Raw genomic sequence first — 15,013 nt, forward strand, 5'->3', positions numbered from 1 at the left:
CAGCTTTCTGCAGTTGTGGGCGGGTCTGCGCTGCTCCGCCAATGGGATCGCTGGAATCCTGCAGCTCTGCGGAAATCTGCGCTGCAAGAACGCGACCGCTCTGAGTCATTGCATACAGAATAAGCGCTGGTAATGAGTCACAGAGAAAGCACTGGACTTAGTTCGTTTGTAAATGGTGGTGCAACAGACGTACACCGGTGCTCTGACAATACGGAATGTGCGTGCCCGTTCCCTTAGTTTTGTCTTTCATAAAAAGCACCCCCCACACACCTCCCCAATAAAAGACATTTCAAGGAAACGTCTGAATCTGGAGGGACTACATGCACGTAACTCACTGGATATGGTGATCTGCATCTGTCACATCTGCAAAGGACGATGATTTGACATTGAGATGCAAATGCAAGGCTGACAGGTCACACAATCCCTAGACTGTCTTTACATTTTAATTTAGAAGATGGACATTTAATATACAGCAGAATGACGACTGCCAATGCTATAACAACGCATGCCCAATTTTGCGAGTTATGCCTAGGGTAGGAAAATTGTTACCATATTTACAGGGTAGGTCTACTTGTTAAGTATTAACATTGTTTCAAATATATCTATGATTTCACAGTACTTTTTTAAGACTATGGTGTCTATTTACATACCTAAGGTTGTCGTTCGTATAAGATGTCTTACCACACAATTATGTAAAATAATACTAGCCTATTCGCTGCTTACATTTTTATGACCTGCAATTACGATTGGTGCACACAAGGGGGCGGTCGCGTTCTGAAAAATCAAAGTCACTGTCAACATGGAAAACAAAAGATCAGGTGCTTCTTCCAAGAGAAACTGGACTTCCACATTAAAATTGCTGTGACCAGTGATCTCTTTTTGTGGTCTAATAAATATAATTATACGATCCATAGTGATTTTCATGCAATACTGTGAATAGGATCAGGTGAATGGATTAATTTTAAAGTTTTCTCTTGCATCCAAATGTCCATTGTCCATGGTGTGCTCTGTTATTTAGAAGAAAAACACTAAACCTTAATTTAAAATGGCGTTGAGGCATTAGAGTGCTGTATCCTGAATGCAAATCACGACATGTATACTATTCCCAACTAATTAATGAATTAACTTATTTGAAATTGAAGTCTTTAAATTAATATCTATTTCAGTGGTTGCCCCCTTTAATAGATGCAAGTCTAAAAGGGTATTCTCTGCTGTAAACACTTAAGCTATAAATGTCTGATTTAGTATTTTCTAATTTGAATAAAGTCAGCTCAAACAGAACCACTTCAGTTGCAAATTAAATTATGACATAATCCTACAATTAGGAATATCCTTTTAATGTCTGTTCCATGTCCCTATGACACATAGTCTATAGTGCATTAGAGATATTAATTATTAAAAGACTTACACTGGGATTAAATCAAACTTTTGACCCACCCGCTAACATAGAACTGTAAAAACTACTGGCAGATATGTTGCCAGAAAATAACCGTACCTGTTGCAGTAACACAGATGATATACTGTACATTTTACAATACAAATATGTGTACTATAATTATCCCAGTACACTTATCCCAGTATATATATACTGGCCAGTAAATGTGGCTTTTGAATTATATATATATATTTGACTCATTCTCCCCATGGCAGCTAATCCTAGCCCATTTCACTGGGAGATTTAGTGTTGGCACAACTTGGTCCGGCCAGGATTAGAAACATTGCCATCATGTATGTAAGATATTAACATGTGTTTTCTAATCTATATTAATTATCTGGACTCTGGGATAATTAGCACACTTGCTAAATTTGCAGATGATACTAAAATAGGTGGCTCAGCAAATACAATCTTGGCAGCACAGACTAATCAAAGGGACTTAGATAATATTCAGTTGTGGGCCGACACCTGCCAGATGAAATTCAATGTGGACAAGTGCAAGGTAATACATGCAGATAATAAAAATGTCCACTATAATTACACTATGGGAGGAATAGAACTGGAAGAAGTAACGCATGAGAAAGTCCACGTAGACTCCTAGATCTTTCTCCAACCAAACAATGTGGGGAAGCAATAAAAAAGACTGTACAATGCACTAGTTAGAGCTCATCTGGATACTGTGTGCAGTTCTGGGCTCCACACTTCAAGAAAGATATCGCTGCTCTAGAGGCAGTTCAGAGGAGAGCAACCAGACTTATTCCAGGTCTGAAGGGAATGTCCTACTGAGAGACTGAGGGAACTGAACCTTTTCACCCTGGAACAGAGGAGACTACGTGGGGACTTGATCCAAGACTTCAAAATCATGAAAGGCATCGAGCACATCAGACCAGAGGAGCTTTTCCAGATCAGCAGGGACACACGCACCCGGGGACACAAATGGAAATTGGGCATCAAGGCATTCAAGACAGAAAACAGGAGACACTTCTTCACACAGAGAGTTGTTACAATCTGAACAAACTCAGCGATGTGGTTGAAGCTGAAAATTTGGGAACATTCTAAAACAGATTGGATAGGATCCTTGGATCACTTAGTTATTAATGGACACCAAATGAGCACAATGGGTTGAATAGCCTCCTCTCATTTGTAAACTTTCTTATGTTCTTACGTGTTTTGTGATTTTACTAATTAAATTCCAAGCCCTGAGGTCAAATTAACCATATAATGAAAGATGTATTGATATATCACAGTTACTGAAAATGTCAGTCAGCAAGTCCAGTGCTTATTTCGGTACAATATGTAGCTGACATTTGACATTACCACAAGCTATATAGGCTGCACATGGAAAACAACTGTCTTTCCTTAGTAGTAGTAGTAGTAGTAGTAGTAGTAGTAGTAGTAGTAGTAGTAGTAGTAGCAGTAGTAGTAGTAATCAATCATAATCATAGCATTGCTTCCTTACCAGACAACTGGTGTTATAGAAGTCCAGGCAATTTATAATAACAATGCAAACAAAAAGGTAATGTACAGTAATGTAAAGGTGAATATACAACAATGTTTATAGTATAGAAATCCGGGCAATTTACGACAACGTGCTGTAAAAACGTCATGCAGTACGTAAAGGTGACAGTGTACAAAACTGTACACAGTTGCTCCTTTTTTTTTGTAAGATGTTACTTTCTTCTACTATTCAATTAATTTGTGTGGGTAAGTTTCAATTTAAATCGATAACGACCACTAAAAACAACTTTAATCTCACTGACCTTTTGACAGGTTCTTAAAAAGTAGATAGATTAATGTGAGCTGTTATAGGCACAGAAAGTATTTCCTGTAAACATGTAAAATATCTGCAATAAGATTAACTGTATTATTATTATTATTATTATTATTATTATTATTATTATTATTATTATTATTATTATTATTGCCAGGTCTTGTACAATATTTCAAATAGAGCTATACCTATTATCCATCAGGCCTAGTTATGGAGGTCACAGGAATCATATATATTAGAGCTATCTAACCAAAGATTTTATCAATATTCTACTTTATATTTTTATCAAAACAATTATTAATTGAGAAAATTGAAACTATTTTTATAATGGATAATTTATAATGGATCTTTTACACTTAAAGAGGCAAACTCTCAATATATAAGGTCATTATTATTAATATTTTTTGCAATTGTGAAAATTAAACAAGCTGTGCACATGCGCATACACCACTCTGCATACCAAACAAGCTGAAAATGGGGGAAGGGGATTTTTATGGGCCTCCCAAATCTTGCTAACCTTCAACGTGCAGAACTGTGTTTACTATGTCAGGGATTAATTCATTCATTAACTTAAACAGAACTCACTGCTGGCATGACAGAAAATCTGCCCAGCATGTCGATTATATTCATCCCAATTAGTAACCCAAATCTGGACAAGCTACGGATTTAATGAATTGGGGGGTGAAAGGATTCTTTGTTGCATTGTCATTCCCACACTAATTCTTAGCTACTGAGACGCGTGGCCAGATGGTAGTCCAGAAATGCAGAGAAGTTTGAAATTCTTGTGACCAAGTTTAAAAAGTATTGAGGTTTTATTTGAGTAGTTATAGCTCCCCAGGGCTTAAGGGCACTTATCTTTTAAATTTAGATCACTCTGAGAAATGGAGTTTAAATTATAAATCTAAGTAGGAATATCCAATGACAGAAGGGATGGGATATAACTTTTTTTATTAAATAAGAACATTTTAAAGGTCTTAAATGCTCTGGCTTAAATATTGGCTGATGCTAATTTTTGGATTTATGTATTTGTGGTGAGTATGGTCAGTGCTCAGGTGAATTATCTGTACATAATGTGTAAGTTGAAAGGTCTAGTTTGTATATTAAACTGTCGCCATGCGTGCCTTTAACATGATGCTCATATAAGCATTATTATATATGCGAGACAGACAACCCCAACAAAGCAGGTCAGTAACTGGAGATCACACAAAATCAACTATGTATTTATGTCAAAGCTGTTGATAGTGATACAAAAGAGGGGCTCAAAAATGTTTACACAGTAAGAAAGCCAATTCAATTTAAAGTTCCTGTGTCATCACTAAACCATTTACATGTTGCCGTATTATACACTCACCTAAAGGATTATTAGGAACACCTGTTCAATTTCTCATTAATGCAATTATCTAACCAACCAATCACATGGCAGTTGCTTCAATGCATTTAGGGGTGTGGTCCTGGTCAAGACAATCTCCTGAACTCCAAACTGAATGTCTGAATGGGAAAGAAAGGTGATTTAAGCAATTTTGAGCGTGGCATGGTTGTTGGTGCCAGACGGGCCGGTCTGAGTATTTCACAATCTGCTCAGTTACTGGGATTTTCACGCACAACAATTTCTAGGGTTTACAAAGAATTGTGTGAAAAGGGAAAAACATCCAGTATGCGGCAGTCCTGTGGGCGAAAATGCCTTGTTGATGCTAGAGGTCAGAGGAGAATGGGCCGACTGATTCAAGCTGATAGAAGAGCAACTTTGACTGAAATAACCACTCGTTACAACCGAGGTATGCAGCAAAGCATTTGTGAAGCCACAACACGTACAACCTTGAGGCGGATGGGCTACAACAGCAGAAGACCCCACCGGGTACCACTCATCTCCACTACAAATAGGAAAAAGAGGCTACAATTTGCACAAGCTCACCAAAATTGGACAGTTGAAGACTGGAAAAATGTTGCCTGGTCTGATGAGTCTCGATTTCTGTTGAGACATTCAGATGGTAGAGTCAGAATTTGGCGTAAACAGAATGAGAACATGGATCCATCATGCCTTGTTACCACTGTGCAGGCTGGTGGTGGTGGTGTAATGGTGTGGGGGATGTTTTCTTGGCACACTTTAGGCCCCTTAGTGCCAATTGGGCATCGTTTAAATGCCACGGCCTACCTGAGCATTGTTTCTGACCATGTCCATCCCTTTATGACCACCATGTACCCATCCTCTGATGGCTACTTCCAGCAGGATAATGCACCATGTCACAAAGGTCGAATCATTTCAAATTGGTTTCTTGAACATGACAATGAGTTCACTGTACTAAACTGGCCCCCACAGTCACCAGATCTCAACCCAATAGAGCATCTTTGGGATGTGGTGGAACGGGAGCTTCGTGCCCTGGATGTGCATCCCACAAATCTCCATCAACTGCAAGATGCTATCCTATCAATATGGGCCAACATTTCTAAAGAATGCTTTCAGCACCTTGTTGAATCAATGCCACGTAGAATTAAGGCAGTTCTGAAGGCGAAAGGGGGTCAAACACAGTATTAGTATGGTGTTCCTAATAATCCTTTAGGTGAGTGTATATTAATTAGCTTTATTTTTATTTTTAGATTGTCATTGATTTTGGAGTTACAAACTTGTCTTCATTTCAATAAATATCATGAGTTCATGGAAAATACCTCAGTATTAGCAGTACAAAACGAAAATTGTGATTGGTAAGCAACTGTATAGGGTTAAGCCATATTTTCAGCCACTATGTTTACTGTAATCCAGCGAGGTGGAGGTCTGAGCAATTAACAAAGGAGAAACTGACGCAAACAAATGCACATACACACAGACCAGTAGTGTAGTGGTAATAATACTATATTGGCCAAAGATGATGCTGTACTTGTGTCCCATATGACTCGCCTTTGTCCCCTAAGACACACCCTGACACTGACTGAAACCCCACTGCCTGATAGTCCCTCGCTGCCTGTGTCACCTGTCCATGAATGTAGCCTACATGACAACGCTCAGTATCTTCTCTCTATTCTTATTCTAATTCTTAATAAAAATATTGTTGTTGTTGTTAGTCAGTTGGGACAATAGCTTATTCCTTCCACAGCTTTAAAACTAGACATACAAACTTCGTACAGTGATTCTGCCTGGATGATTTTACGTGGTATTAGTGCAAAAAAAGCCCAGCAGAGGATGTACTTCCTGTGACAACTGAAGAAATTAAACTTGCCGCATGATTTGATGGTCCAATTCTACACTGCCATTACTGAATCTGTCCTCACCTCAGCTATCACTGTCTGGCTTGGGTCAGCCATCACATGGGACAGGGCCAGACTTGATCCGGTCAGCGGAGTCAAATTCCTTGTATGTGCAACATGCCTGGCCAATAAACGTGATTCTGATTCTAAAAAAACTCAGATGAAGTGCATGACATATGTTTTTATCCTGTGGTATTCATATGTTAATTCATGAGGAATCACACCACCTTATTATAAAGTGTGACCAAATTATAGACTGATATCAGATCAAAAATGCAACTGATACTATTTTAACATGTTGCTTTTGTGGAAGGTTGTGGGTTCAAATCCCAGGTGGGTCTGTGCTGTTGTACCCTTGAGCAAGGTACTTCACTTAGATTGCTCCAGTAAAATACCCAGCTGTATAAATGGGTACAAATGTAAGTCGCTCTGGATAAGAGCGTCTGCTAAATGACAAATAATGTTATATAAATTATAGCCTAATGGTGCTGACATTCATTTTTTGTGTTTGTTTTGTTGCTTATGTTACAAAAACAGATTATAAAGACGCGTTCATTTAATGTATTTACTGGAAAACTCCAAATATGCATAAGATCTTTTTCATAATCACATATTTAAATAAAGAGCAACTCTAAGATGCTCTTTATGGTTTCAGTCTGTCTCTAAAGAGTAGAAAGCAGGATTATATCCAACTGTCCAGTCTTTTGCAGTCTCTCTCTCTCTTAGTTTTTGTGTTTATTGTTGTTGTTGTTGTTGTTGTTGTTGTGAGGGTCAACTGCTTTAGGGTCGCATGGCCAGATGTCTTGTTGTTCACTATACAGACAGCCCTCCCTCTGCTGACATTCCACCCTGTGCATAAAAAGCTCTTTAGTACTGCATATAAACCTTTTCTATTGGCAGTAAATACATCACCAGAGAGTTCTTGAAAAAGACTTGTCTTTTCTCTTCTACAAATCCTGATTTACAGGTATTTTAGCAAGATGAGAGGGTCTCCAAAACAAAAGCTTAGCACATGGTGCAGGCCACCTGCCTAGGACGTGCCTTCTGCGCCGCTATTTGTGCTGCAGAGCTCCGTGTAATTCAGGCTATTTGGAGAGAGGGGGGGGGGTGACGGGGCAAGAAAACAAAAAAGCAAAGCACGTGCCTTGTCTACAGATACATGCATGGCACTAGGGTCTGACTGTTACAATATGGACATTTTTAAGCCAAAAACTAAATATATATATAGATTGCATTGCTCAAATCTGCACATATACAGTATTGATGCTTGAATGTAGCTTCTGTACACTTTGCAAAGTAACGCTGATCTACAAATAACTGTGCGTAGAGGTATATGAAGGTATAATAATGTACTTAACCTGTCCCAATGGCCAGAAATGTTCACTCTTCGGTAAACGAGTAACTAGTTCAGACTAGTTTCGCTGTGGTATAATTACGCCTTAATTACAGGTATTATGGCCATGGCAATAGGTGGTAAATGCATGTTAAAAATAACTGCACGCTCAATTACTCATCCATATGCCAGTATGTCGTGTCTGCTCTTGTTGAAATATGAAATATTTTCTTTAATGGCTTTGTGTGTGTGTGTGTGTGTGTGTGTGTGTGTGTGTGTGTGTGTGTGTGTGTGAGGAGAGAAGTTTTAGGAGGAGGGTAAGCAGTCCATCCAATTCAAATCATAGCAATACAAACACCATTAAAGTCAACTTTGTAAGGACACAAGCTGTGTATATACATTTTTCACACGCCATCGCAATGGCTACAGCACTCCTGCAACCAAAGTGTGGTCAGCTGCACCTGCCTCAGCAAGAACCGAGAAAAGGCTCTTCCGGCTCAGCGCTGAGGTGACCCTGGGCTTGCTGTCCATTTCTCGGCGGGGTTATTCGTTTGTTCACGGCTATTAGCTGTGTGTGAATCAAGGCCATTGTCCTACAGAGTTTCCCACGTCCCGGCATCGCCTGGCAGGCGCGTGTCCTAAGTCAAACAGAGCTGCTGCACGGATTCCGCAGACAGCAGCGCAGAGCAGGACATCTGTCTGCAGCCCGCCTCGACATCTGCGCGATGATCTGCTCTTTTTTCTTAAGTTCATAACAGATGTTAAAAGTTGTTCGCATTGAGATACAAAAAGTTCCTATCTGAAGTTATGTTTAAGATACAACATCACATTAAGAAATCCACTAGCAGTCTTTGTTCTCCATCGATGTTAAATATTATTACAGTAACAACAATTATTAAAATAATATGTATCTCTATCTACACTTTTGATCTTCTACTTCGTTTCATTTCTTAAATAAGCAATACCCTGGCACGTTCATAGCCTCATATGTGTGTGAGTGAAATGAAACTCTAGCAATGAATGTGACTATGATTACAAATACAATTAGGATTGGCAAGAATAATATTTTGAAAACGTGCGTATTGTTTCCATGTAGAACTCGTTAATTACAGTCGTATTATTATTGCACTGCATGAAATGTTGTTTACAACATATATGAAAATACAGTAAACCATAATAAACTTAGCTTTACAATGTTTTCACAGGTTGTAAACATGTGTGTAAACCATCCTTTCATAAATGGTTTACTTGGGGTTATAAATATAGTGGAGTTACGTAGGTATATTTGAACTTAACTTAACATTGCTAAATTCTTGTTTGTTTAATGTTTACATTTAGTTTATTTGTTGCTTGTAAACACCTGTTTTCCCAAATAAGTATTGTAAACTTTATGTAAACGTACATATTACAAATTGTTTACAATTTCCTTGCAAAGCTTTTTTAAACCATATTTTCCATACAGTGCTGCGCAAAAGCACATGATCCAATTAAGTAAATTGTTATTTTTCTACGTTTAAAATGTATCTCACAAACACGTATTTTGCTTATTCGGTGAGAGAAATTGAAACAAAATCACAACCCACACTCTCAAGAAACAGCAGGAGCAAACAAGTAAAATCGCAAAGAGCATAAAACTTTACTGCCCCACTTCATTACTGCACAGTCAGACAACACTACACCACACAAGATTGGGAAACAAAGGGTTGTTAAACAATTGCCATGGTGGTTTATTCAGTATCAGAACTACAGGGGATAGATTTCACCTTTTGCAGGTGATGCTGTCCCAGTTCACTGGAATAAAAGAGCCTTAAAGTCCCAGGTGTAATAGAAGTAATAGCAGACTCTTGTTAGTCCCTGGGAATGCCAGGGATCCGCACACCCATGTGACCCGTTTTAATGGAGAAAGGAGAGGGTTTCACTGGGGTACAGTTTTCTAGGCTGGACATCTGTCGCTTCTTTTGGGCGGGCGAGTTTGCCATTGAAAAGAAGCAGTGACCTGTCAGGCTTGATTGATGGGAGCGAGCCTCTGGGATCGACCCCATGTGTGGGAAAATAACTCAGCCAAAGAGCCCTCTCATTCACATGCTAATTGATGGGTATAAATAGGAGAAGTGTGGACCGCGGAGGCCTCAAAGATACACCAGATTTCACACAAGAAACATCTAACTGGAAAAAAAGAGCACATATATTTGGAGGCGATGACTGCCACTACTATGGCACACAACGTGGAGAAAGTTTCTAGTGCTAAGGAAGAGAGAAAGGTAGGAGCTTATACCACAAATCAGAAAATAAACTACTACTACTAATAATAATAATAAAGGGAAAACAAAAACAGATCATATACACAGAGACTAACACCTGATCATTTAATTTATTTTTTTAATTATTTGATTTATTTTTAAATTATATTTTTAAAAGAAATTGGTACACATTTCTGTTGCAGCTGCGAAAGCCACTTATTGAAAGAAAAAGACGAGAAAGAATCAACAATTGCTTGGATCAGCTGAAAGAAGCAGTAGTTGGCGCCTTTCGGTTGGATGTAAGTAGTGTGTTGTTCGTTTAACTTTCTCTCATCTTTATCAAAGGCATTATATAATGTAACATATATTTATATAAATACGTATTTTTTATTTTATTTTCAGCAATCAAAACTTGAAAAGGCTGACATTCTTGAAATGACAGTTAAACACCTGCAAAACATTCAAAGTAGTAAATTTGCCGGTAAGTGGTTTTAATTGTATTTTATAGGGACACACACACACACACATATATATGCATCAACTTGTAGACACAGTTCATAAAGTAGGAAACAATATTTCGAAATTGATCAAGGTGTCCGTCTGTTATGTACCACTAGGGGGCGCCCCATGTTAAAGGCAACTTCTGTTTGACGCAGTCCCATTCACTCGCTTCTTCCTAAATTACACTTCAGTCAGTAATTGTAATTGTATGATTGATGAAGTGGCAACAGCGTAAAAAATTATATTAAAATAGTTACATTTTATATACACTATACAAAAGTGCAATTGAATCAATTACATTATGTTTTATTATAATTGTATTATAATTATTTGGTATTCACATGTAGAAAGGGTGCAGATTATAGAATGATATAGAATGTCAGATTTGACAAGTTCAATTTCATTCATAAGCACCAGACTTTCCAACGATTATATATCTTGTTTAATCGTGTCTTGCCTTCTCACAAGATTTAAAGGGTCAGTGGTTCTGGTTTCAGTGCATTTGCAATTATAATGGGCTTTTTTGTAAATAAAGTTATATATTTGTGTCGTTTACGATGCATTTTAAGACAGTAAAACATATCCTTATAGGGAACTATAAAAACTGAAAACATAAGATTGTATGTGTTGCTTTGAAGACACATTCAAATGGATCATTCAATTACCAGACGTGAAATATCTTCTCCTGCCAGTAGGGGTCGCAGCTGTACTGCAAGGTTTAACAGATTGTCTGTTTTACAGCCGATTCGTCAATGGGACTGGAAGCTCAGCAAAAGTACAGTACGGGATACATCCAATGTATGCATGAAGTTCACAACCTGCTCTTATCTTGTGAGTGGATGGACAAGACCCTGGGCTCTCGCCTGCTCAACCACCTTCTGAAATCTTTGCCGCGGTCAATTGAGGAGACCTCTTCCAAATCAGCTCCAAGACCCCCCAGTCCAGTCACTCCTGCTCCTGCACAGCTGAAAGAGTCCAGCCTGGAGCCCTTCAGCAGTATTGCATTTAAACCTGCATCAGACTTAGAGATGGCTACCTACACCCAGCAAAGGCCCCTTAGCCAACAGGAGAACCGCCTCTTTGGGCAGCAGTGCCTGGGGTCACTAGACATGTGGAGGCCATGGTGAAATGCAGGGAACTGGAACTCTTCTTGATCTACACGTAGACTCTTCATTTATGTATCTTATAGATATACTGCTCAACACCACTTGTGGAGCTGTACTGTTCCAGTAGGTGTCACAAAAGCCCTGTTTACTTCCAGCAGAAGTAAACTTCCATGTAGCCTGCATTGTAGAAGGCTATTATTTGTTTTATTTATTGTATTAACTTAAACATATTTAATAATGTTGGCTTGTAGGTGTGTACAATAATTAATATAGTGTATATGCTTTCTTTTCTCCCCTGTTTGTAAATTAAAACATTAACCCAATATTAATAAACTGATATATGTCATCCTTGTGTATGAAATATTATTATTTATTTGCATAATAGTTTGGCCCGAAAAAAATGTGTCAACTTTTCTTTCTACATTTGTGTCAGATTGTGTATTTTAGATTATATTTGGTCTCATTAAATATGCACTATTTGTACAATCAGAAAAAGGTACAACCGCCAAAACCCCAAAAAGCATCTGACTGGTGGTATTATTACAAGAGGAAATTGGTGTCAATCACTAACTATGTAAATTTATCCATACTTACTTGTCTGCATTGCTCTATTTCTAGACATATGTAAAACAATAAAAGGAAATTATCAAAGAGCAGGCTATCTTCAGAGACTGCATCTTTTATTGTACTTTACTGAGAAGGTTCCACCCCACGACTACAGCATTTGGCGGTCTTGAAAGCTGAAAAAGGGGTTTTATTATTCAAGACTTCCTAAAACAAACATCACACGATGTCATTAACCTACCCCAGAAAAATGAACATCCATTATGGAAATGAAACCTGTTTGAAGTTTGTTTGAAGGTTCTTTGTTGCCACCTTGTTATAGCACTTACCCCCCATTTCACTTTGATCTCATTACTGCTGGAAACAGCAACATACAAGTGATAGGAACGACGCCAACACGTCATCATAAAAATTACATATTGCACTGTTTTAGAGTAAACGCATTGAAATTTAATTATTTTATTACAAACGTTTTAAATACCTGTGGTAAGCTGCCTGGCAACAAAAGCCCATTAATCAATCACACTTAATATAAATGGTAACAAAACATTTATACATTCTACAGTAAGTGGATTTGATTCACCTATATTAGGCTTTCAATTCAGGCCACTCAATTTATCTTTATACAACTACAATTTTTGTTTAATATGGTTATATAATATTATATTAATGATAACAAATAATATGATATTTTGAACTGACAACAATAGTACTCTTCCTCGCTTCCTCCCCCTCCTCCTTTAACCTGGCAACATAAAAGCGTTTGTTTCCCAATATAGCATATGATATGGAAAATATAACGGGGTTAAGACTGAATCTGAACGCAACATTCAAACTATCACTCCTCAGTTTTAACTACCTGCATTTATTTTGTCATGGTTATAGGCTATTTGAGTAAATTGGCTGCTTGAAGAACACTGTGAACATAAATGTGAGGCATAATAATCGTTATCAATTTCCTCCTCTTCTTCTTCGTCTTTTTATTCTTCCTCTTCCTCCTTCTCTCCTTATTACCGATACCTGGCCATTCAATATAATCATTGTGATGTAGCCTATGTTGATGATATCTTGGAACCAATAATCACATTTAAGAACAGAATCCAAAATAAACAAGTTTATTATTTAATCTAGAGAGAGAGAGATAGGGTGTGACGTTACGCAATACAAACATTACAACCATCAATTCCAGGCATATGCATTTGACACTACAAAAAACGAGAATACACTTCGTTTTCTATTGTTTTTAAATACATTTTGTTTTCTTGCGTTTTTGAAGATAAAAGGGACTTAAACTGGAACAAGCTGTACATTGTATTTTTTCAAAAGAGTTCGCAGATTACCCAAAGTGTTGCAAAAGCGTGATTAATATGTGTTCAGTTGAACGTTTTTTTGTTTTTTTTTCAGTGTTTACACACAACACATCCTGCCCAGTTTTCAGAAATGAAAACAAGTACCACAATGTTGTAGCAAATCTGGAAATTTAAAATGTGCAAATTTTATTTTAATCAGCAAAAATGATGAAACAGCATGACTTAATCTTACAAGCTAAACTTTCACATTTATATATATCCATAAATACGTATTGGGAAATCTTTGTTTTGGGGAGTGGGATTGTATGTTAACAAATACATCACAAAGTTTACAGTTTGCTATAGCTGAGTGCTCTATTGGGCATAAATATGAATTTATGCATGAGTATGTGTGACTTTCTGAGCAGATGTTACCCTGCCCTCTGTCTACTTCCTGATATGAAGGGGTGGGGGGGGGGGAACAGCGTATGACCATATCAGTGAAGAACGAGGGGCAGGTGTCCGAGTTTTGGATTGATGCTATTGCTTTAGGTTTATTCAAATCTTCATAAGGAAAGAAATTATATTACTTTTAATTTAGGGTGGAAGGTGCACTGCAAAAGCTTGAATACAAATATGGCTTTCAGGTTATTTCAAATAATTGAGTGGTATGAATGCTATATGTAGACACAGTCATTTCATTTTAGATTAATTAGTTTATTTGCATTACACATGCATAAAAAGTAGAATACAAATATTTTGAACACGTTTCTAAAAGATATAGCATCTGGTGGTTCCCACAACGTTCTTCCTATCCACTCCCCATATTTCAGAAACACAATAGGATAAATACTTTTTAGGCTACTGTCAATATGATAATGAAAGCCAAACGCCTTTTGTTCCCTGATATTTAATCAATTAATTACATGCACAAGATTTAATCACTGAATTTGAAGATGCAAGTCACTTAAGTGTCGTAATTGTGTTATACTGTTTCGGTGCTGTGTTTGTTCCTCGCAGTACAGGGGTTTAAACATGTAATTTGATTTCAAAGTTTAAAGATACGATGAGGGAAAATATGTAAGGAAAAAAATATCCCCTAGCACATCCCTAATGCTCTCCCAAAAACAGAGTAGGTCTAACTGTTAAATGTACAGGACTTGGAGTATATTGATAGGGATGTACATGCGTGCTCCTGTCATTCGGTGATCCATGAATAACACTAAAATGGTGGTGAAAGAAAGGGCTGGGCCCTTCTGTGAGGGCTGAACAAAGCCAGTCACAGACAGCTGCTAGATTTGCAGACTAGACTGTTAAGGAATAGCTGAAGCAAAACATGGGCATGGCGAGGTGCCAAAATCTTCCACTTCAAAGCCCAGAAATACTGCCTTCTCGTACGCAGTGTAGCTATTTTATTGCTCTCTTATTGCCAGGCTTTTGAAATAGAAGGGTATTTAGTGCATAATATTGTACTCTTCTGTTGGTTTACCTGTGGAAATTGCTAATGTCCTTCCCTATTTTTAAAAGTAAACAA

General features: G+C 37.7%; 1 protein-coding gene across 1 annotated transcript; it reads left to right on the forward strand.

Moving 5' to 3' along the window:
* The first annotated feature begins 9,925 nt into the window (after window positions 1-9,925).
* her8.2 (hairy-related 8.2) lies at window positions 9,926-11,972 on the forward strand. The gene is made up of 4 exons (XM_066710422.1): window positions 9,926-10,040; window positions 10,223-10,318; window positions 10,422-10,500; window positions 11,262-11,972. The coding sequence occupies exons 1-4, from the start codon at window positions 9,978-9,980 to the stop codon at window positions 11,645-11,647; spliced, it is 624 nt and encodes a 207-aa protein (XP_066566519.1). The 5' UTR covers window positions 9,926-9,977; the 3' UTR covers window positions 11,648-11,972.
* Window positions 11,973-15,013: the final 3,041 nt, after the last annotated feature.

This window comes from Amia ocellicauda, chromosome 7 (genome assembly GCF_036373705.1).
Source record: "Amia ocellicauda isolate fAmiCal2 chromosome 7, fAmiCal2.hap1, whole genome shotgun sequence".
Taxonomy (NCBI): Eukaryota; Metazoa; Chordata; class Actinopteri; order Amiiformes; family Amiidae; genus Amia; species Amia ocellicauda.